This window comes from Gossypium raimondii, chromosome 5 (genome assembly GCF_025698545.1).
Source record: "Gossypium raimondii isolate GPD5lz chromosome 5, ASM2569854v1, whole genome shotgun sequence".
Lineage (NCBI taxonomy): Eukaryota > Viridiplantae > Streptophyta > Magnoliopsida > Malvales > Malvaceae > Gossypium > Gossypium raimondii.
The window spans coordinates 44,782,888-44,810,744 of record NC_068569.1 but is presented as its reverse complement, the minus strand read 5'-3'; the positions used below and the strand labels follow the sequence as shown (position 1 = coordinate 44,810,744).

Genomic DNA, 27,857 nt, shown 5'->3' with positions numbered 1-27,857 from the left:
ATGGATGGCCCCAGAATTAACCACCTTTTCTTTGCTGACGATGCTCTCTTGTTTGTTAGGAACCAACGTAGTGAAGTGGACACTTTCATGAGAATTTTGAACAACTTTACTAGGATGTCGGGTCAAAGCATAAATTTGGAAAAGTCAATGGTGTACTTTCACCCCAACACTCCTGTGCCTCAACGAGCGGCCTTGGGGGTTTTACTCGAAATAAAAGTGGTAGATAAGCTCGACGGCTACCTTGGTCTTCCCATTCCTATGGCCAAAAAAAGAGCGACTATTTTTTAGAATATCCTGGATTGGATTGTGAGCAGAATCAACAGCTGGTTGAAGTGCCTATTGTCAAATGGTGGCAAGGAGATTTTCATCAAGTCTATTATCCAAGCAATCCCTACTTATGCTTTCTTGATCTTTATGGCTCTTGAGGAGGTGATTGAGGAGATCCAATCCTTGATAAGTTGGGTTTGGTGGGGAGAGGAAAATGGGCTGGAGCATGCTGCCTTGGGATTGGCTGTGTCATTCGAAAGGCATGGGTGGCCCTGGTTTCAGGGAGTTACGACTGTTCAACGTCACTCTTTTGGGCAGACAGGTGTGTTAGGGTAAGTTTGTATAATTATATGCTTTAATTCAATTATATGTATGTCATTTGTACTATTGTCATATATGAATATCGATTGCATATCCAACGAAGTACGATGATTATCGAGTCCCGTTTGAACCTTAGGAATTCATAGGATAGAAATTGTTGGATCGCCGGCACCCCTACGATGCAGCGAAAAAATTTAATAATCGGCGACCCTAACCACGGATCCATGTGTGAGGAACAAATCGGGGTGAAAAGGGTTACGAAATTACCAAATGTTTTTTCTGAGTAGACAACAACTTCTCAACAATGTGTAGTCTGATCTACAATCGAACCAAGCCGCAATCTATCGAGACTCCGACCTCTACGTAATCCACCCAGTTGACTACGAACGGAAGAAAACCCCAAAACAGTTTTGAAAGTAATTTTTCTTTGACGGCTGCTAGACCAAAAACAAAGAACAACGAGATTCTTATATCCTATTATTTTAGGGTTTTTAGGAATTAAATAAATATAATAATATTTTAAACCGAAAATTATAATTATATTAATTATAATATAATTTTGGTAAACCATCTATTTATTTGAATTCATATGCTAACCAAATTCATGTCCTCATTATGCGTACAACAAACTTGTACATAATGTGTTGGAAATTTGATTACGAATTAAATTAATTCTATAATTAATTTAACTCAAGCGAAACCAAAAATAATACCAACTATGGTTTATTACATTCATTTCAACTATAGGGTGTGACCACAGAGGTTCTGTAACGTTAGCGATAATACTAGAACGATTCCAATGTTACAAACAATGAGTGGCATCTAGCAATGCATCATTGCTACCTAAGTCACAAGAGATCATGATTCAACATAACATTTTTTTTATGATTAACCTTTTATGCAATAATCCTTAAGTCCTTTATCTCTGGATTGGACACAAGTCATGGAATAGTCACACTTGTATAGTCCATTCCATGCTCCTTGATACCTTAAGCAGACTACAATATACAAATAAGTATGACATCTCATATCAACTTATTTAAGCATGGCCATGCATTTCTCGTCTCACTTAATCAAGTGGCCCAAGATATTACTCCCATTATGTCAGAGGGACTTATTCTATATCGACCAACCATATCCCTCTACATCGATTGTGGTATATCCAACATCGGCCTTTATAGAACAACCGATTCTGATTATGCGTTTGATTGTATCAAAATATACTACTCACGATGTTGGGATTATGATGATCTCAAGTTTGAGGATCATATACATATTAATCACTATAAGTAATGTCGTGACAATTACATAATAATCCAGGAAACATACTCATAATGGGTCAATCCAATATGTTGTTCTCTAACACACATATTCATGCATCGATTCGACATTCCATATCAATGATAACTCTTTATCATCAATCAAGCGCATGTTAGTCTTAATGCATTATCGTTTTCCTATCTAATAATAATACTTGACTAAGGATCTTTTAAGAATAATCATATTATTCTTAGGACATTATTATAAAGCAGTTTATTTATACACACGAAAAAAGCTGAAATAATAATGGTAGCATTATATTAATAAACATGATAAATCAAGTATGTTATTACAACCATCCCATGATTGATCTTTGGGCATACTCTAACAATCTCCCACTAGCACTAAGACCAATCACTTATATACCTAATACCAAGTGACTTAGTGTGACGATCATGCTTCTGCTATGTCAGAGGCTTGGTCAAGGGATCAGCAATGTTATCATCTGTAGGTACTCTGCATATCTTTACATCCCCTCGATCGATAATCTCTCAAATGAGATGGTAGCGCCTAAGTATGTGTTTGGATCGCTGGTGAGATCTAGGTTCTTTAGCTTGTGCAGTGGCTCCATTGTTATCACATCGGAGTTCTATAGCATCTAATATGCTAGGCACAACCCCTAGTTCAGTAATGAACTTTTTGATCCCAACTGCTTCTTTTGCTGCCTCACTGGTTGCAATATACTCGGCCTCTGTTGTAGAATCTGTTAGAGTTTGCCCAAAGATCAATCATGAGATGGTTGTAATAACATACTTGATTTATCATGTTTATTAATATAAGGCGTTACCATTATTATTTCAGTTTCTTTTCTGTGTATATATAAATAAACTATTTTATAATAATGTCCTGAAAATAATATGATTATTCTTAAAAGTTCCTTAGTCAAGTATTATTGTTGGATAGGACAACGATAATGCATTAAGACTAACGTGTAGTTGATTGATGATAAAGAGTTGTCATTGATATGGAATGTCGAATCATTACATGAATATGTGTGTTAGAGAACAACATATTAGATCAATTCGTTATGAGTATGTTTTTGGATTATTATGTAATTGTCATGACATTACTCATAATGATTAATATTTATATGATCCTCGATTTGAGATCATCATAATCCCAACATCGTGAGTTGTATATTTTGATACACCAAACGCATAATCAGAATCGGTTGTTCTATAAAGACCGATGTTGGATATACCACAATCTATGTAGAGGGATATGGTTGGTCGATATAGGATAAGTCCTCCTACATAATGGGAGTAATATCTTAGGCCACTTGATTAAGTGAGACTAGAAATGCATGGCCACGCCAAATAAGTTGATATTAGATGTCATACTTATTTGTATATCGTAGTCTGCTTAAGATATCAAGGAACATGGAATGGACAATGCAAGTGTGACTATTCCATGACTTGTGTCCAATCCAGAGATAAATGACTTAAGGATTATTGCATAAAAGGTTAATCATAAAAAAGGTTATGTCGAATCATGATCTCTTGTGACTTAGGTAGCAATGATGCATTGCTAGATGCCACTCATTGTTCGTAGCATTAGAATCGTTCTAGTGTTACTTTAACGTTATAAGAACCTCTGTGGTCACACCCTATAGTTGAAATGAACTAATAAACCATAGTTGGTATTGTTTTGGGGTCGCTTGAATTAAATTAATTATAGAATTAATTTATTTCGGTAATCAAATTTCCAACACATTATGTACAAGGTTGTTGTACGTATGTGAGGACATGAATTTGGTTAGCATAAGAATTCAAATAAATATATGGTTTATCGAACTTATATTATAATTAATGTAATTATAATTTTGGATTAAAATATTATTATATTTATTTAATTCTTAAAAACCCTAAAACAAAAGGATATATATAATCCGTTTTTCTTTGTTTTGAGTCTAGCAACCTTCAAAGAAAAATAACTCTCAAAACTGCTTTTGTGGATTCCTTCCGTCAGAGTCAACTGGGTGGATTACGAGAGGCCGGAATCACGATAGATTGTGGTTTGGTTTGATGCAGATCGACTACTCGTTGTTGAGGTGTTCTTGTCACTCGAATAAACATTAGGTAATTTCGCAACCTCTTTCACCCCGATTCGTTCCTCACACATGGATCCCTGGTTAGGATCACCAGATTTTTATTTTTCGCTGCGCCATAGGGGTGTCAGCGATCCAACAGAATCGGCTACTGTACTTTGCTTTGAACTCTTCCAGCTTACAGCGCCACCATTAAGGCAAAACACAAAACCTGATTGTGATCGAGAATCGTCCTTATCGGTTTGGAAGCTGGCATCAGTGTAACCTTTTACACTTAACTCTTCCTCACCTCCATATATTAGGAAAGTATCCTTAGTCCTTCTCAAGTACTTAAGGATATTCTTGACTATGGTCCAGTGACCTTCACCGGGATCTACTTGGTATCTGCTCGTCATTCTTAAGGCATATGAGACATCTGGACGGGTACATAACATGGCATACATGATAGATCCAATAGCGGAAGCATATGGAATTTTACTTATGCGTTCTCTCTCTTGTAGAGTTGAAGGACACATTTCCTTCGAGAGTGAAATATCATGTCTCATTGGTAGGAATCCTCTCTTAGATTCTTCCATATTGAACCTCTTCAGTACTTTATCTGTGTATGTACTTTGGTTTAGACGTAATAGTCATCTTGATCTATCTCTATAGATCTTTACTCCTAAGATGTAAGTTGCTTCACCCAAGTCCTTCATGGAAAAACAACTTCCTAACCAAGTCTTTATAGACTGCAGGGTAGGTATGTCATTTCCTATGATAAGTATGTCATCCACATACAGTACCAAGAATGTTATAGTGCTCCCACTAATTTTCTTGTAAACACATGGCTCATCTTCATTTTTGATAAAACCAAACTCTTTGATTGCATCATTAAAACGAAGATTCCAACTTCAAGAAGCTTGCTTTAATCCATAAATGGATCTTTGTAGCTTACATACCTTTCCAGCATCCGTTGGATTGACGAAACCTTCAGGTTGTGTCATGTACACATCCTCTTCAAGTTTCCCATTAAGGAAAGCTGTTTTGACGTCCATCTGCCAGATTTCATAGTCATGAAATGCAGCTATAGCAAGCAAGATCCTGATGGATTTAAACATAGCTACAGGAGAAAAAGATTCATCATAGTCAACACCATGAACTTGGTGAAACCCTTTAGCGACTAATCGCCCCTTGTATGTTTGTACATTACCATCCATGTCGGTTTTCTTTTTGAAAACCCACTTGCACCCTATGGGCTTAACCCCTTCAGGTAGGTCAACCAAAGTCCATACTTGGTTTTCATACATGGAATCCATCTCAGATCTCATGGCTTGAAGCCATTTCTCAGAGTCTGGGCTCGTCACCGCTTCTTGATAAGTCCTAGGCTCATCTTGATCTATAAGTAGAACGTCACTATGCGTTGTGATGAGAAAGTCATATCTCTTGGGTTCTTGGCGTTCTCTTAAAGATCTACGCGGTGGTTGTGTTTCTACAGCAATTACTTGTTCCTCAATCCCTTGTGGAACTTGCTATTGTTCTATCTCTGGTTCAGTGGTATTTTGTGATTCTTGAACTTCATCAAGTTCAATCTTTTTCCCACTTCCTTTTCTAGAAAAAAATTCTCTCTCTAGGAAGACACCAGTCTGAGCAACAAGTATTTTGTTCTCAGTGGGATTAAAGAAATAATATCCTTTAGTTTCTTTCGGATACCCCACAAAAACACATCTTTCAGATTTGGGCTCAAGCTTAGTAGACGTCTGACGCTTAACATAAGCTTCGCAACCCCACAAATACTGGGACGTTCCCAGTCCACATCTCATATGGTGTCTTTTGAATCAATTTATATGGAACATGATTTAGTGTGAAAGCAACTGTTTCAAGTGCATGTCCCCAAGAGGAAGTCGGCAGATCAGCATAACTCATCATGGATCGAACCATGTCTAACAAAGTTTAATTTCTTCTTTCAGAAACTCCATTCCATTGAGGAGTACTAGGAGGAGTAAGTTGTGAGACAATCCCACATTGCTTCCAAAGATCATCAAACTCTAAGCTCATATACTCCCCACCTCGATCAGAGCGAAGTGTCTTGATAGTTTTTCCTAGTTGATTTTGTACTTCAATTTTGAATTCCTTGAACTTTTCAAGGGATTCAGACTTATGGCGCATGAGATAGACATACCCATATCTACTGAAATCATCAGTGAAAGTAATGAAGTAGTGAAATCCTCCTCTAGCCTGTGTATTTATTGGCCCACATACATCAGAATCTATTAAGCCCAATAAATCACTAGCTCATTCACTTTTACCAGTAAAAGGAGATTTAGTCATTTTCCCAATAAGCAAGATTCACATACTTCAAATTGTTCAAAAACAAGTGAATCCAAGAGACCATCTTTATGGAGCTTGGATATGCGTTCCTCACTTATGTGGCCCAAACGACAATGCCATAGATAAGTTTGATTTGAGTCATTTATTTTTTATCTTTTAGTATTTATGTTGTAGATGGGATTTGTTTGATCTAAAATATAGAGGCCATTAATCAATTGTGCCGAACCATAGAAAACATTATTGAGATAAAAGGAACAACAATTATTCTTAATAATTATCTCAAAACCAATTTTGTCTAAACAAGAAATTGAAATAATGTTTTTAGTCAAACTGGGCACATAATAACAATCCTCTAAACATAAACCAAGTCCACTAGGCAAAGATAAATTATATGTTCCTACAACTAATGCAGCAACTTTTGCTCCATTTCTAACTCGTAGGTCTACATCTCCTCTAGCCAAAGTCCTACTCCTTTGCAGTCCCTGTACAGAAGTACAAATGTGAGAACCACAACCAGTATCTAATACCCATGAAGTAGTAGTTGATAAATTAATATCAATAACATAAATACCTGAAGCAGACATTCCGCTTATTTTGGCCTTCTTGACTTCCTCAAGATAGATAGGGCAGTTCCGCTTCCAATGTCCAGTCACACCACAATGAAAACAATTTCCTTCCTTAGCCACCCCTCCTTTAGGTTTCAATGTAGCCTTTACTTTTCCAGGCTTGGGCCTACCTTTGCCCTTGGGCTTTGTTTGAACTTTGGCCTTTCCCTTGCCCTTATTATTACGGACCATCAGTATAGGCTTGGGTCCAACCTTTTTCATGTTGCCTTCAGCAGTTCGTAACATACTGAGCAACTGTGGCAGAGTCTTATCAATTTAATTCATATTGAAATTGAGGACAAACTGGCTGTAGCTATCCGGCAACAATTGCAGAATAACATCAGTGCCAACTCTTGGCTCAATGGAAACCTAAGCTTAGATAGGCTTTCAATATAGCCAATCATATTAATGACATGAGGTCCTACTGGGCTTCCTTCAGCTAGCTTACATTGGAATAGGGCCTTAGAGATATCGAACCTCTCTTGCCGTGCTTGCCCCTGATAAAGTTCTTTCAGGTGCTCAATCATTTCATAAGCAACCATGTCCTCATGTTGCTTCTGAAGCTCAGGGTTCATAGTGGCAAGCATAAGACATCCAACGTCTACCATGTCATCGAGATGCTTCTTGTAAGCATCTCTATCATCCCTCGAGGCATTAGCGGGTGGTTCATTAGGAACTGGTTGTTCAATGATATATAATTTCCGTTCTTGTTTGAGGACAATCCTCAAGTTACGGAACCAGTCAAGAAAATTTAAACCATTCAACTTGTCCTTCTCAAGGACCGATCGTAATGATAGAGTATTTGAGTTTGCAGCCATAATATATCTACAACAATGAAATTATGCGTGTGAAAAATTTATCAAATTTATATTAATCATTAAAAGGACTTAATTAAATGATGTTCCCACTATTTTATTACAAAACTAATACCCTCATAGATTAGTTTCAGAAAGACTTTCTCGAAAAGTATTTCAAGTGGGTTAAGGATCCATATTTCACCTCCTCTTAAGTCAGCTTTGGCTTTACTCTCAAGATCATGGTTATCTAGGTAAGCAACACTTTGCTAATTACATCATATGTAACTCCTAAAGTTTGGTGAACAACTCTTGTTCTAATCATCTATGATTTATCCAAATTACTCGCCTCTAGGTTTCTAATCCTATTAGAATAACCTAGTTAAGTCATTAACCAATTTTAACCAGCAAATATCACTTGTTTATTCTTCGCGTTTAACCAAGATAAATACTAGTACTTCGCTTTAGCAGAACCTACACAGTATTGATCGAGGCCTTAACAAGGGCAAAATTGAAAGGCTATGTTGACTTAATATTTTAATAGAGGGATTTTCTTAAGATCGTTCCATCTCACCAATTATGGTTTACTTTAGTCCATTTAGCCATTTAATTGATCTCATCAATTAATGTGGTTCAATATTATCAAATTTTAACATGGTTAAAATTTAGCATGCGTTAGACATCCATAGCATCTCATACATGAATAAAGCAATAAATAAATGCAATAGTTATAGGCCATAAACTAAGGTGGCGCAACCCAAGCCAATGGGAGAACCAAAAGGAAACCTAAAGGTGTAAGCCGGTTTTCAAGCTATCAGTCCACACTGGTTGGCCCATCTTCCTTCTTGCCTAGCCTACAGCAACTCTTACAAATTACAATATGTAGAAACTCGTTTTACATATGAGGGAGTAAGATGAGAAGAGAAATACAAAAGAATAGTAGCAAGGCACGACACGCAGGCCATATTTATAAAATTATAACCTTTTTATCAAATGGGCTGTCGGGATATAACTATGCATTTCAAACACCGTGCATGTCAAAAATAGCATACATAAATAAACATTTTTGTTAAGGTGTAATAAAACATATCCTTTCAACTTTTATGTCCGACCAAGTTTTATTTATTATTAAAAAAACATACTTTAAGAAGAAACCTCACGATTTGATAACTGTTATCAACAGAATCGTGTTTTCGGGATTTTAATCCCTGGGGTTTCATGCCGGAACAACCCTTGTTCCACTAACCAGTTAACTCTTATCGGAATCTATCAACACCACCGTCGCACCGTCATAGATCTATTAACACTTAACAGTAATAACATAAAACCGATTAGGCCATAACACCATGATTAACATTTAATCCATTGTCAAAAGGATCGATTATCAGGTTACTCTTAAACAATTTAGTCGAAAATTTAATAAAATTGAAGCATACATCTTATACAATTGCATCACCCAAGTATTTAAACCCGAGTCCGTGTCGCACAAGTGGCTCTGATACCACTGTTGGATCGTCGGCACCCCTACGGCGCAGCGGAAAAATTTAATAATCGGTGACCCTAACCACGGATCCATGTGTGAGGAACGAATCGGGGTGAAAGGTTACGAAATTACCTAATGTTTGTTCTGAGTAGACAGCAACTTCTCTACAATGTGTAGTCTAATCTACAATTGAACCAAGCCGTAATCTATCGAGACTCCGACCTCTACGTAATCCACCCAATTGACTACGAATGGAAGAAATCCCCAAAACAGTTTTGAAAGTAATTTTTCTTTGACGGCTGCTAGACCAAAAACAAAGAAAAACGAGATTCTTATATCCTATTATTTTAGGGTTTTTAGGAATTAAATAAATATAATAATATTTTAAACCGAAAATTATAATTACATTAATTATAATATAATTTAAGGAAACCATATATTTATTTGAATTCATATGCTAACCAAATTCATGTCCTCATTATGCGTACAACAAACTTGTACATAATGTGTTGGAAATTTGATTACCGAATTAAATTAATTCTATAATTAATTTAATTCAAGCGAAACCCAAAAATAATACCAACTATGGTTTACTCCGTTCATTTCAACTATAGGGTGTGACCCTGTAGGTTCCTGTAACGTTAGCATTAATACTAGAACGATTCCAATGTTACAAACAATAAGTGGCATCTAGCAATGCATCATTGCTACCTAAGTCACAAGAGATCATGATTCGACATAACCTTTTTTTTATGATTAACCTTTTATGCAATAATCCTTAAGTCCTTTATCTCTGGATTGGACACAAGTCATGGAATAGTCACACTTGTATAGTCCATTCCATGTTCCTTGATACCTTAAGCAGACTACAATATACAAATAAGTATGACATCTCATATCAACTTATTTGAGCATAGCCATGCATTTCTAGTCTCACTTAATCAAGTGGCCCAAGATATTACTCCCATTATGTAGGAGGGACTTATTCTATATCGACCAACCATATCCCTCTACATCGATTGTGGTACATCCAACATCAGCCTTTATAGAACAACCGAGCCATTGCACGCTTGATCGTATCAAAATATACTACTCACGATGTTGGGATTATGATGATCTCAAGTCTGAAGATCATATACATATTAATCACTATGAGTAATGCCGTGACAATTACATAATAATCCAGGAAACATACTCATAATGGGTCAATCCAATATGTTGTTCTCTAACACACATATTCATGCATCGATTCGACATTCCATATCAATGATAACTCTTTTCATCAATCAACTACATGTTAGTCTTAATGCATTATCGTTTTCCTATCTAACAATAATACTTGACTAAGGATCTTTTAAGAATAATCATATTATTCTTAGGACATTATTATTAAACAGTTTATTTATACACACAGAAAAGAAACTGAAATAATAATGGTAACGCCTTATATTAATAAACATGATAAATCAAATATGTTATTACAACCATCCCATGATTGATCTTTGGGCATACTCTAACACAAATGACATGTCATTAGGGTTACTGATTCTCAATTCGAGAGAGCTTAACAGTATTCAGCTTGCATGAGCTTATCGATAGGATACAAATAACATGCCATTACGGTTACTGATTCTTAGTTCGAGAGAGCTTACCAATATTCAACTCCTATAAGCTTGCCATTTACAGCTTAAATGCTTACTATTTGTTATTTTCCCTATTTTATAGTTATTCGAAAGCTCGTTGGAGTTGGAAGCTTGTCGGAGCTATACACACTATCCATCGGCTCTTTTCGTACTTTTAGTTGGTTACATTTTGGTTATAATGGCATGTATAGGTTATTTTGGCTAAATGTTGGTGCATATGTGTTTTGTTGACATTAGCCACTTATTTGGCTTGTGTTTTGGTATTTTGGCATATGCATTGTTTTCCCTATAAGGTTGATGTGTGGATTAATTTGTGGTTGAAGGATGAAAGGTAAAATAGTAGTTGAATATGCATATTGATTTGTGGTTGGAGGATGAAAGGTAAAATAGTAGTTGAATATGCATATGAGGTATGTTTTAATACTTGGTGTGATTTGGTGCTATGCTATAGTAAGCATATATGTGTGTTTGATGCTATTGAATAAGTGGTACAATTGATACCAAATGGTAAGTTTTGGTATATAATTTACATGTTGTGTATTGATGCAATTATACATAAAAGTTGGTTGATTACTTGGTTACATGGATAACATGGTTGAACATAATTATACTTTTCATTTGAGGTGCGTAAGGGCATATTGGTTGTATGTGAATATATCACATGTCTAAAGCTTTTTCATGCTTGTTTTGGATGCTTGATTATAGCTACTGTATGTGCACACTTTTAGGTGTAAGTTGGTGCCAAATTGGGTGAGAAACGTGGCTTGTAAAATGACCTATTTTCGTCCACACGGGTAGAGACACGGGCATGTGTCTCAGCCGTGTGTGACACACGGCTAGGTGACACGGCCATGTGTCCCCTATAGTTTTAAAGGGTTACAAGTCAGGCTGTTACACGACCTAGCACATGGCCTGGCACACGGGCGTGTGAGGATACTTCAAAGGGTACACGGCCTGGAACACGAGCGCGTGGCTTGGCTGTGTTACCCAAGTCAGTGAGTTACACGGATAAGGACACGGGATGGGACACGACCGTGTGTCCCTATTTTGAATGCCCACACGGCCTAAGACACGGGCATGTCTCTTAGCTATGTGAGTCAGATGGCCTGACCACATGGCTGTGTGACCCCTGCAACTTTGAAAATTTGCAATGTTTTCTAAAAAAATTTACGATTTTTTGATTTAGTCCTGACTTATTTCTAACGTGTATTTAGGGCCTCTAGGACTCGTATAGGGGACAGTATGTATGATTTTTATTAGTTTTATTATGAATATTGATAAGTTATGAAATGATCAAAATTCTGTTTGTTTGTACTGTAAACTCGGGTAATACTCCGTAACCCTGTTCCGGTGACAGATACGGGTTAGGGGTGTTACATGTTGACTTAAGTTATGAACTATTTGGTATGTACTAGTAGATGATTTATTATTTATAAGATCATGATGTATAGATGTGCATGGATTTGGTAATTTTGTTAGGTATGAAAATATGGTATAATTGACTTGATATAGGTTTTATTTTGGTATGAATTGTGCATGCCTTATTTGATAAAGAATGTGGCTTGGTTAACCTTTTAACTTAAGTGCACCTTGGTGGATAAATGCAAATTTAGTTGAATAAGGTGTTTTGTATAGTTAAGTTGGATGTGATAGTGCCTTATGGCATATTGGTTAGAACTAGACAAATGATATATTTTGGCATGATTTTGATTTTTTTGAATGAATGATTTTGGTATGATTGGGACTTAGGTAAATAATTGATGTAACGCTTGTCTTTCATCGTACCTTTTGGCACATATGGTCTACTACACGGTTAGACATACAGTTGTGTGACTCACGCGGGTATGGGACACGGTCGTGTGCTCTATTTTATTTTGGTGATTTTAGTTCCACACAGCCACAGTCTGTTACACAGTCTAGAGATAAAACTATGTGTCTCCTCCTACACGATTCTAGCCTTTACACATAGTTGAGTGACACGCCCATGCTCCTTAGCTTCACACGGTATCAGGCTGTTACACGGTCGTGCGACCCCTATTTTGTATTATTTCCATTTTTGTATGAAAAGTTTCAAATGGGCCCCTGCTTTGATTCGAATTGTTTTAGAACTTTCGTGAGCTCCTTTCAACTTTAATAATGTATGTTTAACAAGTTTCTGGTTATATATTTTACAAAATGATTAATTGTTTGAGAAATTGAATTGAATTGGCATGATTTTGTTCTATTATGCATGGTAGCATCCCGTAAGCCTAATCGATGACGACTACGGGTGAGGGGTGTTCCAGGTTCAAAGTTCAGGAAGTACTTATAATTGGACCCGATATGGAAGAGGCCCAAAAACCCTTCATGCTAATACACGAGACGACAAACCCTAGTATATTTAACTAAGGTTGCCAGCCTTCTCTCTCCTAGTTAGACTAGGATTTTGTTTTTCTATTGAAATAGACTTCTACTAATTCAACAAGGGTTTCGCTTCTTCTCCTTATAAATAGATGGCACGGATAGGGCTAAATATACAATTTTGAGATATTGTCATTCTACCCAAAGATAGTGAGATTTTATTTTCTAAATATAAATTCTATTTTTTAAAATAACAATTCTATTGATTTCTATTAAATAGAGATTTGCTTTTCCATTGAAAGTAAAGTAAACAATTTCTAGTTCTGTGTTTTATTCAAATTTGTTCGAGCTCACACTCAATTTAGTTCGTCGTACGAAAATAACCGAGAAGGTCATTTTATTAAAAGCTAGGAATGACAAGGATCCATTTAGCAAAAAACAAAGGTGTTATTTCGAGTAAATTTTATTGCTATAAATATCACAAACTGGCTTGATTTTTAAAATTTTAATTTTTCGATGTGCAAGAAAACTGTTTTTGAACTGGATTTTTTCCAACAATTGGTAATAGATCCAGGTTGTGCTATGTTTATAGTATAAACTGATACCAAAGTTTTCTCTTTTCTTCATGTGATTAATTTTGATAAGATGTGACATTCTTATAATGATATCCATGTTTAGGGGAATGTATGCGAATAAATGTATGGTATTTATTGTTCTGTATGATAAGGTAATTTTGCCAAAGTTGTGAATCCTAGAATATTTTAGTTTTTGGATATGTTTAATTATATTGTGGACTATAATCTTTACATAGGATTTTAATTTTATTATTCTAGAATATATTATGTGAGCCAGAAATGGACATAGGACCCATGTAACCTATATTTTCGGTGAAACTCGAAGAATCAAGACACATCTAGGTTGATCGAGACAACGCAAACCCGACCCAACCGAACCAACAAAAGACCGGCGGTGGGTTAAAAGTTAAATATATTATCCCATAGATTATTTTACAGTAATAATATTTATTTAAATTAGAAAATTATTTTATTTAAATAAATTTAATAAATAATATTTATTCTGGGAAATAGAAAAACATGTACTAGGTTGGACTAAATTATAAAGTGTTGGGTTAAAAGTCCAATAAGCATATATAATTGGACCCAATATAGGAGAGATCCAAAACCCCTCATAATAAGTATGAGGGGTGGCAACCCTAGTATAATAAACTAGGGTTAGTGGCCCCTTTCTCCTAGTTGAACTAGGAAACTTGTTTTTCTATCATATAAGTATTATTTATATTCTATTAATTCAACAAGGATTCATCGATGTCTCCCTACAAATAGATGAAACTGGTAGGGCAAAAAAATATACAAATTTGAGATATTTTTATTCTACTCGAAAATAGTCCAAAATTTATTTTTGAGTGTATTCGATTTTCCAGGAATAATAATTCTATCAGTTTCTATAGAGAGAGGTTTACAATCTTACTAAAAGTAAGAAATATATTTCTATTTGTACATTTGATTCATGATTGTTCATGACGTGATATCGTTCATGTCATGTGATTCAATTAAACGAGCCGAGATTGGGCCAAGCTCGAAGGGCTAAATGTAAGATGAGAATCAATCAAAGCCATGCAACATCTTGCATGTGGGCTCTAAAGCCTAAAAATCAACAAAACTTATTTCATTTAAATTCCACAACTTTTTAAATTTTAAGTTTAGTTTATTTGTGTGCTATTTTTTTTGTGCTGTGTTTTTAATGTGCTTTAGGTTTGGTGGTTTTTAGTTAATTTAGTTGGTACTTTATATAGTTGGTTTTTATTGAATTTTAATGTGTCTTATAATAGCTATTTAATTTGCCTATTTTATTACATCTTTATAATGCATGTTTAATGTGTCTTAAGTAAATTAATTGTATTTTTAATTGTGTCCCAGGTAGTCAAATGGCAAGCAGCGATTTCAAGTTTGATGAAGGGCTGTTCGTTTTTGCTAAGAGCATCAAGCATGTTCACACCTAATGTGGTTGTTCAGTTTGGCATGGGAAGTGACCATTTTGTTGACCATTGGTTCAATTAATTACTGCAGTCCAAAATAGGGGATGAATAAGGCTTTTGGAAGTTTTTCTAGGAGTCTTTTGTTGTTTTAATGCACATTAAATCCACCGTCCACCAAGAGGGGAGAAGGAGACTTTTGAAGATTACTTCATCCTGAAGAATACATGAATTTCTCCCAACAACTTAATAAGCAGCCACCATCATTTACTTCAAGTGCATGGATGGTCATGGAGAATGTATTGGAGTTTAAAACCTTATTTAAGTCATGTACTTTACATTAATGGCTGAATTTGTCTACTAGCATACCTAGGTCTATATATATGTCGTTTATGTCATTTTGTAATGGTTATAATCAGATTTGAGTTAATTCTCTTTGTTCTTCAAGAACTTATGAACTTATCAAGAACTCGTTAGTGTGGTGTTCAACAAAACCAATCTTATCAATTTCACAAGTGTGGCAATCAAATCCTTATACCTTTGGTTCCTATCTTCCTATAGACGGCGGGTCAAGATTTTTATTGTTTTTCCAAATTTTTGAGTGTTAACAATAATAGAGAAAACGAGTAGTGTTGTTATATAGTGCCGATTCTTTTTTGGTTGTCTATATTCGCAAGTTATATCCAAAACCTATCCTTTGTTTTATCCTTTGTTCCATAATTCACCCAATTTCGTGCAAGTACCTATTTTGACGATCAAAGCACTTAAATTGTGAATCAACTCGTAATCGAGTTCGCATCAGTTGGTACCAAAGCTACTGAAATCTAAATCAAGTACGTTCCCGGGTTTCCCGATAAAAATTCATGAAAAAAAGAAAAGAAAAGAAAGAAAAGGAAAAGAACGAGGAGAAACTTAAAAAAAGAGTATAGAAATCCTCCCATAAAAATTTGTTGTAACACCTCTAACCCGTATCCCTCGCCGGAATAAGGTTATAGACCATTACCGTAAAAGCATAACTTAAATACATTCATTTCCAAACATTTCATAAATCATGACATAATTCATTCAAACACAATCATATTGTCCCTTATTAGAGCCTTCGAGGCCTTAGAAACACTTTAGAAATGATTCGGGACTAAAACAAAAACATTTGAAACATCAAGGAAAAAGATAGAAAATTTCATACCGCAGGGGTCACACAGCCGTGTGGCCAGGCCATGTGACTCACATGGCTGAGACACAATCCCGTGTCTCATGTTGTGTAACAATAGAAATAGGGACACACGGTTGTGTCCCAGCCCATGTCCATGCCCGTGTAACTCTTTGACTTGGGTCACACGGCCAAGCCACACACCCGTGTGCCAGGCCGTGTAACTTTCGAAATGCAACCCTAAAAACCTACAGGGGACACACGGCCATATCACATGGCCGTGTGTCACACACGACTAAGACACACACCCGTGTCTTAGGTCGTGTAGACAAGAAATAGGCCAAAAGCAAGCCATTTCATTCACCCATTTCAAGCATATACCTAAATACATTTACACACATGATCAAGGCTTTGAAACATGCTCAAAACCTACATAAAAGAACCATTCAAAGATCCAAAATACATCCAACCAATATGCCAATAAGGCACCTCAATCATCAAACATCAAACATATCTAAACATGTGCATACTTAACCTTTCATCAACCATTCACAACTAACCTATTTCTATACCAAAACATACCACAATTGACAGACATCAAACTCCATCATCACATACCAAATTGGTCATTCAAAACATACATCAACTTAGCCATATCAGCACCAACCATCAAGGCTTTAAAGTACCGTATGTACCACAAGTTCAAAACAACGTTTACATGCCACAACATCAACTAGACATTAAACAAAAGTTCACCTATACATGCCATTATAACCTAGATCTAAACATCAAAATCTGCCAATATAATCGCAAGATAGTGTGATAGGTTCTGATGAGCTTCACAACTGAACAAGCTTCCGATTATCTAAAAAATCATAGTAAAGAAAAATATGCAAGCACATAATGCTTAGTAAGTTCATAAAACATTAAACATAACTTACCATTTCATTAATAAACATTAAGAACAAGCATTATAAAATCCAATCAAAAGCTTGACACAAGCCTAAGCACCAACAACAACACATGTTAGCATATTCAAACATGATTCACATGAATTTAACATGGTAAGCCATTAAACATGAACATAATTCATTTGTATTCATTAATTTTCTTAACATAGCATACTTCCAATGAAACTTTATAGAGCTGTGAAATGGGTCTGCTACACGAGCTGTGGATCGGAATGTAAGCTACACGATTCTGCTCACAGGAGCTGTGGAGTACCCACAACAAATGCAGGACCTCAACCATCAGTAGGAAATTTAAGACCATCACTTGAAACATGGAAACCCTAATGACATGTCATTTGTATCCTACAAATTTCTAAGGTTCAAAAGGGGCTCGGTAGACATCATGGCATCGTTGCATTTTCACCATTCAGTTTACATAGAATTTAACATATTAACATATCATTTATAATAACATTAAAGCGGTATTTAATCATACGAACTTACCTCAATGATTAAGGTGTAGAAACGGAGTCGACTAATCTGAAGCTTTAGCTTTACCTCGATCTAAATCCGTACGAGGTCTATCTTGATCATGCAAGCAAAACAAAGAAACCGAAACCTAGCTCCTTTTTCCCTTGAAGAATCGATTGAAGAAAAATAAATGGAAGAAGATGATGTCTTTTTCTTACTTAATTTTTATCTTTATTTACCAATTTACTTATTTTACTTAATTACAAATTTAACCTTAACAACTTATTAAAATTTCAATAAAACCATACCATGTGTGTCCACTAACACATAAAAGGTATAATTACCATATAAGTACTCTTACATTAAAGTTCTATAGCTATTTGATACCTTTAGCTACTAGAACTCTACTTTTACACATTTTACAATTTAGTTCTTTTACTTAATTAAGCATACAAACGTTAAAATTTCTCAATGAAAAATTTAAATGACACTACTAACATACTATAAACATTAAATTAATAATAAAATAATTATTTACTCATCAATTTTGTGGTCTCAAAACTACTATTCTGATTTCACTAAAAACGAGCTATTACATTTCTTATGTTTCATATTCTAGAGCCTTTTTTATGCTTGTTTATGAAATTTGGCGGAATAAAAAATTTGACCCGAAAAATTCCTATTTTACCCTTCTACCCAAAACATCCCTAAACACCATACTTAACCCATTTTTCATCTTTTTAACACCTTTGGTGAAGATAAAATTTCTTTAAAAAAATACCCAAAATACCCCCAAACACTTTTTAAACCTATTTCCACCATTTTGCCATATCTTTGAAATTCTTGATTGTGTTCTATTAGTTCTATTTAGAATCAAGAGAATAACTCTTGAGAAGTAAAACGCACAAGTGAGTGAGATTATTCGAGTGGAAAAAAGCCAATGAATCGAGTGAAACACAAGTGGAGTGATTTTTTTGAATGAATCTATGAGGTTTATTTTGGTAAGGTATTCATTTTTCTACTTTAAATTCTTTTTTTTCTAATCCTTTTGATAAATCATGTCACGAGAACTTTTCAGTTTTGAACTACAAAGTTTGATGAAAGAAATACGACGGATGATGCGAGCCGAGTTGGAGCCTATTCATAAATGGCTTGATAACGTGAAGGAACATTCGCAACAAGGTCGTTCATTTTAGGGTTCTAGTCTACGGGGTGATCGAACGACTATGAGGTATAAGCATTATAGTACACAAATTAAAACTGCAAATACTACCTCTAGCGTACCAAAATGTTCACCTACATCCATAAGGGTGGGCGAATATGTTCTCCATGATGATCCTCCATTTCAAGTCCAAAGGAAGTCCACCCGTGTAGAATTATACGTTTCAACCTCACTTGATAAAGATCAAGCCCAATTGGTGTGACAAAAAGAACTTGAGAAAAGAGAAGGAGAGAAGTTGTTGATAAAAGAAAATGAGAGAAAAATAAAAGAATTCAAGAGGAGAAAAAAGAAATGAGAGAATGAAAAAGAAAAAGAAATTGAAAAAGAAAAAGAGGTTGTGACAAAAGAAGTTGAAGTAAAAAGAGAGTGTGTGAGAACAAAGATTGAGATTGAAAAAGAAATCGAGAATGAAGAAAGAAAAACAAGTGTGAGTGATGTGAGTGACATTGTTAAAAAAGAAAATGTAATTGAGAAAGAAACGAGTGAAAATGAGAGAAGTGTTTTTGCTAACCAACATGTGAGTTGTCCTTGTATTATCTCTTCATTTCAGTTTTCTAAAGATCCATTCGATGAGTTCCAACTTCATTACTCACCCGACGACAGAGGGTTCCAATTAATCAAGAAAGGTAAGTTGGAAACTGCAAACCACCTTCAATTGTCAAGAGGTAAGCAAGGTAAGGAATATTTAGCAATTGAATCAAGGCAATCTATTATGAATATTGTTGATAAATCTCCAGATGATTTTGCTCGCATAGGATCTGTCAACCATCTTTTGTCTTATTGTTATACTTTGAATATTGTTGGTGTGGTTGCATTGAATCATGTTTTAAAATGTTTCTTTCATAAGTTGTGCTATGCTAGTTTACGAGTCATTAAACTGCAAGTTGATAAATCAATTGATGTCGTTGGTTTCAATAGATGTCCACAAAATTCAAATGTTTCGAACAAAAAATAATTTTCACATAAATGCCTAATGTGTTTGATTTTGTTGTGATGTGAGTTCTTTAAATCTTTATGTGAAATTTTCTTGTGATTTCACGTCTACTCGAAGGAAGTGTGAGAGGCTTGTTTGTTTGAACATGCACATATTTGACTTTTTTTTTGTGTGTTTAGCAGGGATGATTCGTTTTACAAGGAAAAAAATTGTTTCATTCTAAAATAAGTGATCAAAATTATGTTTTCAATCCCAGAGTTTGTTTTTTATATCATTGATTAAGGGATCCGAGCTGCGATTTTCTATGTTGCATGTTTTAATGAACAACGTTCTATTGCTCCTTCTTTCATATTTTTTATCGAAGATGAAGTTCGTGATCTATGATGAAATTGTAAGGCAACACTTTGTCTTTGATCCTGGAGTTTACTTGAGTTTACAACTTTTGAAAGGAGTGCTTGAAATTCGTTATGTTTATACTAATCGTAACATCTTTGAATTGTTCCAAGTTCGCGTAAGTGATGAATTGAGAGAAAACATGTAGTCTAATTTTGTTTGTGGCGATGTTTTTGTTTTTTAGATTCTTGAAAGAGTTGTCACTAACTTCATGGATGGAACATATGAGTTAAAGGATCAAGATAGACGAAGATTTTTTCGCAAGCAAATGGCTCGATTTGAGGACAAATCACCTAAAAGAGGGAGGGTATGACGTGATATCGGTCACATCATGTGATTCTATTAAACAGACCAAGATTGAACCAAGCTCAAAGGGCCTAAAGCAAGATGAGAATCGATCAAAGCCTTGCAACATCTTGCATGTGGGCTCTAAGGCCTAAAAATCGACCAAACTTATTTCATTTAAATCCCACAGCCTTTTAATTTTTAATTTTAGTTTATTTGTGTGCTATTTTTTTGTGTGTTGCATTTTTAATGCGCTTTTAAGTTTGGTGTTTTTTATTTAATTTAGTTGGTACTTTATATATTTAGTTTTTATTGTATTTTAATGTGTCTTAAACTAGCTATTTAATTTGCCTATTTTATTACATCTTTATAATGCATGTTTAATGTGTCTTAAGTAAATTAATTGTGTTTTTAATTGTGTCCCAGGTAGTTAAATGGCCAGCCACCTTTTCAAGTTTGATGAAGGGTTATTCGTTTTTTCGCCAAGAGCATCAAGGATGTTCACACCTAAAGTGGTTGTTCGGTTTGGCATGGAAAGTGACCATTTAGTTAATCATTGGTTCAATTAATTGTTTTTTTTAAGAAAAAACAACCACAAGGGTTTATTATATAGCATCACTAATAACAAAATCAAGGATTTCCAATGGGTAATCCATATCAAAAACCAATTTCAAGCATCTGAGAACATTTTTTTACTAATTAAATCAGCCACTGAGTTACAACACCTGTTGTCCCAAACTAACTTTGCTGACTTAAAATTTTCAAAAGCTTTTACACTTCCATTTATTCGTGCACCAATGATAGTGAAATTCGTCTAGTGGTGCTTCACCTATTGACTAAGCTAGAGTTGTTCGTTTCAAAAATCACATCTGCTTTAATATTTAGCTTACATGCAATCAAAATGCTTTCATCAAAAGTGAAAGTTTCAGCCTTTTCTACTGACTTCGTCTCGTCCTCGAAGCCCCCGCCACTACCCAAAACAAAATTGTCTATATCCCTTGCTATAACCCCATAGCCAACTCTATTATTGATGCGATCATGGCTAAGGACTCAACCAAGGCAGTTGATGAACCAATGGAGCTACCAATGGGACCGATCACTCGTGCTCGAGCTAAAAGGTTCAAGGAAGCTATTTCGGGCCTCATTGATCGAATTTGGGGAGAAGCTATTGCGGGGCTCATTGATCAACCGAGGACATGCACCTCATGCAGCTTGCTTCAAGCCAATCTTTAATTTTTAGCTTGCTATTTTCGGTTGCTGGAATAAGGACATTAATTCATTTTAGTTATTTTAGTTCTTAAAGTTTGTGTCTATAATAATGCCATTATTTGAACATCATTAATTTGATTTTTAACTATGTCATGATCTGAACATCTTTAATAAGTGATAAGTCTATTAATTATGTCCTATTTTGTGCAACATTAATATATGTTTTAATTTGGTCTTAGTTCAGACATATTAATTGTGTCTAAAGTTCCTACAATTATTAGTGAATTTAAGTCAAGTTTAAATGTGTCCTGTAGGTTGTTCACATTGGCTGCCCAACAAGTATATTTAATGGACAGCATTTAATGGAGAGACATTCATTTGGATGTGCATGCAAGGGGGAGCTGCCGATTTCTCTTTTCCAAGCAATTTTTCGTGGAAGGCAATGGACACAAGTGTTTTCACACTTTACTAATCAGCTGGTTGCTAAGTTCGCACCAAAGTGACCGTCCAAATCTAGCTGTGTACACTTAAAGGCTGCTCATGCGCAACAAGCAGCATTAAAATTATATATGCACATTCGGCTTCCCAAGAAGGCATCAATCCATGTTCACACCTCCTTAACTGATCAGTTACTTGCACATTCAGCTCAACTTCAAAGCATGGTTTGACTATTTGGGAATTGCAAATGGCAAGGCTGTTGGCGTCCTCCGCACCTAGGAATCTTCAAGGGAATTATTGTTCAATTCAATAGGCATTCAGCTTAATTAAGTTGATTAAAACATGTCTATTCGGCTGGACCTTGTAGAACCTATAAATACTAGGCTTAAATCATGTAGAAATAACTTTTGAACCTTTGATGAATTTTACAACTATTTGTGAGTGTTCAACTCTCTTTGTTCTCTCTTGACTCAAATTGACTTATCAAGTTTATCTTGTGGCATCAATCTAATTCTTCTTGAACTTATCACTTCTTTGAAGTGTGGCATTCAACCTATACTAATTGGTTCCTATCTTTTATAGATAGTGGTTCACGGTTAAGCTATCAACTCAATTTTTAACTTAAGAGCTATTAAAGAATTGGGTCAATATTACCATATAATATTGGTTCTTTCTTCAGCCTTAAGCCAAACCTATCTTGTCATTTCTATCCAACTAAAACCCCTTTTGTTTCAAGCCAACTTTGTTCGTTTACAACCCTTCCAAGAACTAAGCCCATACATCTTAATTTTACGATCAGAAACACAAGCGGCTCGATTCACCCAACAAGTACTAGATCGCATCATTTGGTATCAGAGCTAGCTAAAATTAAGCAAGTATCGACGTTCTATTACTCTCGGGGTTGTAATTAAAAAAATTTTGAACAAAAAATTCAACATCATTGCAAGATTCAAGTTTGAAAGTGCTAGAGGGAGTTTTGTAATTTGATTAAAAAAATGAAGCTAGCTTGGAAGTGCTATTTACTGTAACAGCCCGATTTAGGACTTAGTCGGAACAGTGGTTTCGGGACCACAAATTCGACGAGGAAAATATTATCACTATTACACTTTTATGGTCTACAATTTCATAGAAAGATTTCGTAAAAATTTCGCTCGAAAATTTCGACGTTTGGGCACTCAATTTGCTCAAAAGGACTAAATTGTAAATAATACAAAAGTTGAATTTTATATGTTAAAGGTGTTAAATTGTTATGAAATCATAAATCGGGGGTCCTTTTGTGGTAATTAGACCATTACAAAAATAGACATAGGATTGGTGAAATAGATTTTTTTTAATTAGGGGCATTTTAGTCATGTAGTAATTAAATGAATTAAAAAGGGAAAATAAGGCCAAAATGTGTTCATCCTTCATCAACCTTGGCTGAATTTTACAAGTCCTCCATATCTAGGGTTTTGGTCACTTTCAAGCTTGATTGTAAGTACATCCTAGCCCTATTTTTAATGTTCTTTATGTTTTTGAAGTTCTCGTAACTCGATTTAGCTTATTTTACCATTAATTCGAGCTAGGGTTTATGTTTGGAAAATTAACCATATGTTAAAAGTGTGTATTTTGATGTTTATGATAGATTATGAAGCTTATAATTATGTTAAACAACTTTTACTAAGTGATTTTAAGGAGAAACGAGTAAAATGACATAATCGGTAAAAATACCTAATGTACATAAGTAAGTGTTAGAGTGAGAATTGGATGTTGCTATAGAAGGGAAAAGTGTTCATCATGTTATAAAACACAAGAATAAGGAATAAAATTTAATTTCTGAGCTTTGGGAAAAAATGGAAATATGTAAAAGTTTAGGGGTAAAATTGTAATTTTGCTAAAAGTTGAATCGAGTGCTGTTTTGATAAATTTGAAATTATGAAAGCTAAATTTGCTATTATAGATCAAGAAAGATACGGAATCAACCTCGATCGGGGAAAGGAAAAAGCTATGGAATAAACTGCAGAAATTTTTATATTTTGCACCGAGGTAAGTTTTCATGTAAATAATGCATAAATTATTATTTATTTATGATTTTATGTTCTAATATATTTTATGATATGTGAACGAAAGATATAATTTATGATATAAGTGATTGAATATTGAATAAAAATTTACGAGATAATAAAGTGTGAGAGATTTCCTCGGTTGAACCTTAGGAATAGAATGGGATACAAATGACATGTCAATAGAGAATCTAAGTGAAAGTGTGAATAAAGTGAATCCGGGTGCTGGTCATAAGTTCTACCAGTGGCTGGGTATACCGGCATTTGCTGCGGATACTTGATAGCTTGTGTGAGCAGCACTGAGTAGTAACAAATGACTGACAGCTTGTGTGAGCAGGCCCGTGATGTGAAACTGTGATTAATGTGAATGCGGGTGTTGGTCTTAAGTTCTACCAATGGCTGGGTATACCGACATATGTTGTGGGTACCTGACAGCTTGTGTGAGCAGACCCGTAAAAGTGAATAGCTCGGGAATGAGCTTTTATGTGAAGAAAATGATGTGAGGTAGCTTTTGCTACAAGTGTGGCACTTATGTGCAAACCTCTGATGTATCCAATAATATTCCTAAGTGTTCAACCGGAAAATGGTTAAGTGCAAATGAATGTGAGTATGTGGTGGGCAAAGTGCGCGATATATGGTCAAATTTGAGTAAAGCTGATTTAGAGGAAGTGTTATAGCGAATATTTGTAATTAAATGATGATGAATGGCTATTGGCATGACCAAATATGAATATATTTTAGTGTTATGTTAGTGAAAGTGAGAATTAATGCAAAGAAAATATGATTGAATAAAATTAACAATAGAAATTGTATGGACAGCATGCAATAGTGTAACTTTGAAAAATCACCAAAAATGATGAAAATTGAATTAGAGGCTGAGTAATATATGAAATTGAATATAAATGAGTCTATTTTCACATAAAAGAAACAGAGCAAACAAAAAGGCTATATATTTTGAGCTACCTAAATTTTAGTGAGACAGAGTTGAATTGATTTCGGAATCCCCTGTTCTGAATTTGAAAAATCATTAAAATTTTCACAAAAATAATTATGAGTTATAATTTATATTATTAGAATCCTTAAAGAGTATATTTTCAAGAGAAGTAAACAAAAGTAACATCCAAAATTTGTACAGTGAGATAATTTATTTTTAGTGAAGAGAGGTCAGAGGTGTTGAGCAGTGAAACATGGGTGACTTTAATGAATAAACTGTACTGTTTGGACAAGCCAAAAATTCTGAAAATTTTATGGTAATAATATATGTGAGTCTAGTTTTAGGAAAAAATAACAGAACTTAATTTGGAACCCTGTAGCTCCAGATAAAAATAATTTAGTGACTACAACATAGAAAAACAACTTGCTGGAAATTGAACATCTAGTTTTAGGAAAAAATAACAGAACTTAATTTGGAGCCCTGTAGCTCCAGATAAAAATAATTTAGTGACTACAACATAGAAAAACAACTTGCTGGAAATTGAACAAACAATGAAATTTATGTGTGAAAAAAATTATGTTTCTTTGAAATCATGTTAGAAATTTGTTTATTAATCATATACTTACTTACTAAGCTATATGCTTATCCCTCTTTCTTTTCTTTGTTTTATAGTCTTATCAATTCAGCTTGGAAGTTCGGAAATAGTCGGGAACTCGTCAACACTATCCACATATTTTGGTATTTTGTAACCAATATTTCTAAATTATGGCATGTATAGATGACTTAAATGGATGTTATATATGCTACCAATTATTTTGTTTAAATGCTAGTGTACATTAATAGATAAATTATTTGTATGATGTTAATGATAGAAACTAGTTAAAAATAGTTAAGAGTATAAACATGGATTGAAATGTTGAATTTGGCTGGTTTTTCGATTTGAAAATTTGCAGGGAAGGTTACAATTTCATAAAAGGAGATTATGTCAAAATTTTCATAAAAAAAAATTGAAATGGAAACAAGTGTTGTGTTCTAACAATACCTTATACTCTATTCTAGCATTGAATACGAGTAAGGGGTGTTACATTTACTGCTTAATTCCATTTTATTCCTTTCACCATATCCAATTCGGCTATACTTTGAGTAATTTTACTTCTTTTAGCCTACCTTATTTTTCCCCACATTAACTCTCACCTTTACATTACTTTTGAAGCCGACTCCACAAAGATTTGCTGTTAAGTCTAAAGTAGTCATCAGAGAACATAGAGAAGCTAACAAGAGCGGAAAAAGGCAAGAGTGCGTGAGGACATTAGAGTGACAAAAGCTAAAAATTGAGTGAAACACGAGTGGAATGTATACTTTTCTTTTGAGTGAATTCGTGAGGTTTGCTATAAGGAAACACCATGTCTCGTAGTCTTGAAAGAAATGTTGCAGAAGATGGTAGTGTACGCCCCATAAGAAATATTGCTGGTGGTGGTGGTGTACCCGACTTAACATATCAAGCCCTCATCGACGAGATGGACCGAATGCTCCAACGATGTCTAGATCCCGTACAAGAGCATTTATAATAGTTGGAAGAATGATTCCAACATAAAAGGACTCCACAAGATCCAAGGATGGAGCGGGGCCGTCCTAGGCTAAATCGAGATGATTTCTATGAGCCTAGTGATATAGAAACTAATCAAGCCTCAGATTGTAGTGAGAGGAGACGAGGTCAAAGGAACTGAAGACCGAGATAACGAAACTGAGTGGACGATGACCTCAAAAATATCAAGATGGAAATTCCCTCATTCTAAGGGAAAATCGATCCTGAAGCATATTTGGAGTGGGAGAAGAAAATTGAACTTGTCTTCGAGTGTCACAACTACTCAGAGAGCAAGAAAGTTAAAGTTGTTGCCACAAAATTCTTCGATTATGCTATCATTTGGTGGGACCAGCTTACCATGAGCTGGAGGAGCAATTGAGAACGACTCGTGTCTACGTTGGCCGAATGAAAGCAATCATGAGGAAGAGATTTATTCCTGCCTATTATCATCATGAATTGTACCAAAAGTTGCAAAATCTCACTCACGGAAACCGGAGCATAGAAGACTACTACAAAGAGATGAAGGTAGGCATGATTCGAGCTGACGTTGAAAAGGATCAAGAGGCTACCATGGCAGGGTTCCTTGCTGGTTTAAATCAAGATATTGCCAAAGTGGAGGAATAGTAACACTATGTCGAAATCGTTGACATGGTTCATATGGCGGTCAAAGTGGAGAAGCAATTGAAGCGAAAGGGAGCCACCCGAACCTTTCGTAACTCCACTTTTACATCAAGGTGGGGACAAGGAGTCAGCAAAAAGGATGCCACCGTTCGATCCAAGGAATCCGTTGGAACCACAAAGCCTAACAAGCCGAGTGGAGAATCAAGCAAAGGCAAAAATGAAGCTGTGCCTAACCGTACCCGGGATATCAAATTCTTCAAATGCCTTGGGAGGGGCCACATTGCTAGCCAATGCCCCAATCGGAGTGTGATGGTGGTTAGGGCCAATGGTGAGATTGAATGCGAAGAAGAAAAAGAAGAATAACCCGAAGAACTCACCGAAGAGGAGGATGATTTAGAATATGTCATGGAAGGGGAAATTCTTGTTATCAATCAAAGTTTGAGCCTCCAAACAATTGAAAATGAGTAGCAATGAAAAAACATTTTCCACACTCGATGTCATGT

The 27,857-nt window shown here is 35.1% G+C and overlaps 1 protein-coding gene across 1 annotated transcript; it reads left to right on the top strand.

Moving 5' to 3' along the window:
- On the top strand, positions 1-27,357 carry LOC128041085 (uncharacterized). The gene is made up of 3 exons (XM_052630407.1): positions 1-152; positions 315-589; positions 27,086-27,357. The coding sequence occupies exons 1-3, from the start codon at positions 1-3 to the stop codon at positions 27,355-27,357; spliced, it is 699 nt and encodes a 232-aa protein (XP_052486367.1).
- Positions 27,358-27,857: the final 500 nt, after the last annotated feature.

Coding starts and splice junctions, on each gene's coding strand:
- LOC128041085 (XM_052630407.1), top strand. CDS start 1: ATGGATGGCCCCAGAATTAACCACCTTTTCTTTGCTGACGATGCTCTC. Junction 153..314: donor AATTTGGAAAAGTCAATGGT/GTACTTTCACCC, acceptor GATTGTGAGCAG/AATCAACAGCTGGTTGAAGT. Junction 590..27,085: donor TCACTCTTTTGGGCAGACAG/GTGTGTTAGGGT, acceptor TGGTGGGACCAG/CTTACCATGAGCTGGAGGAG.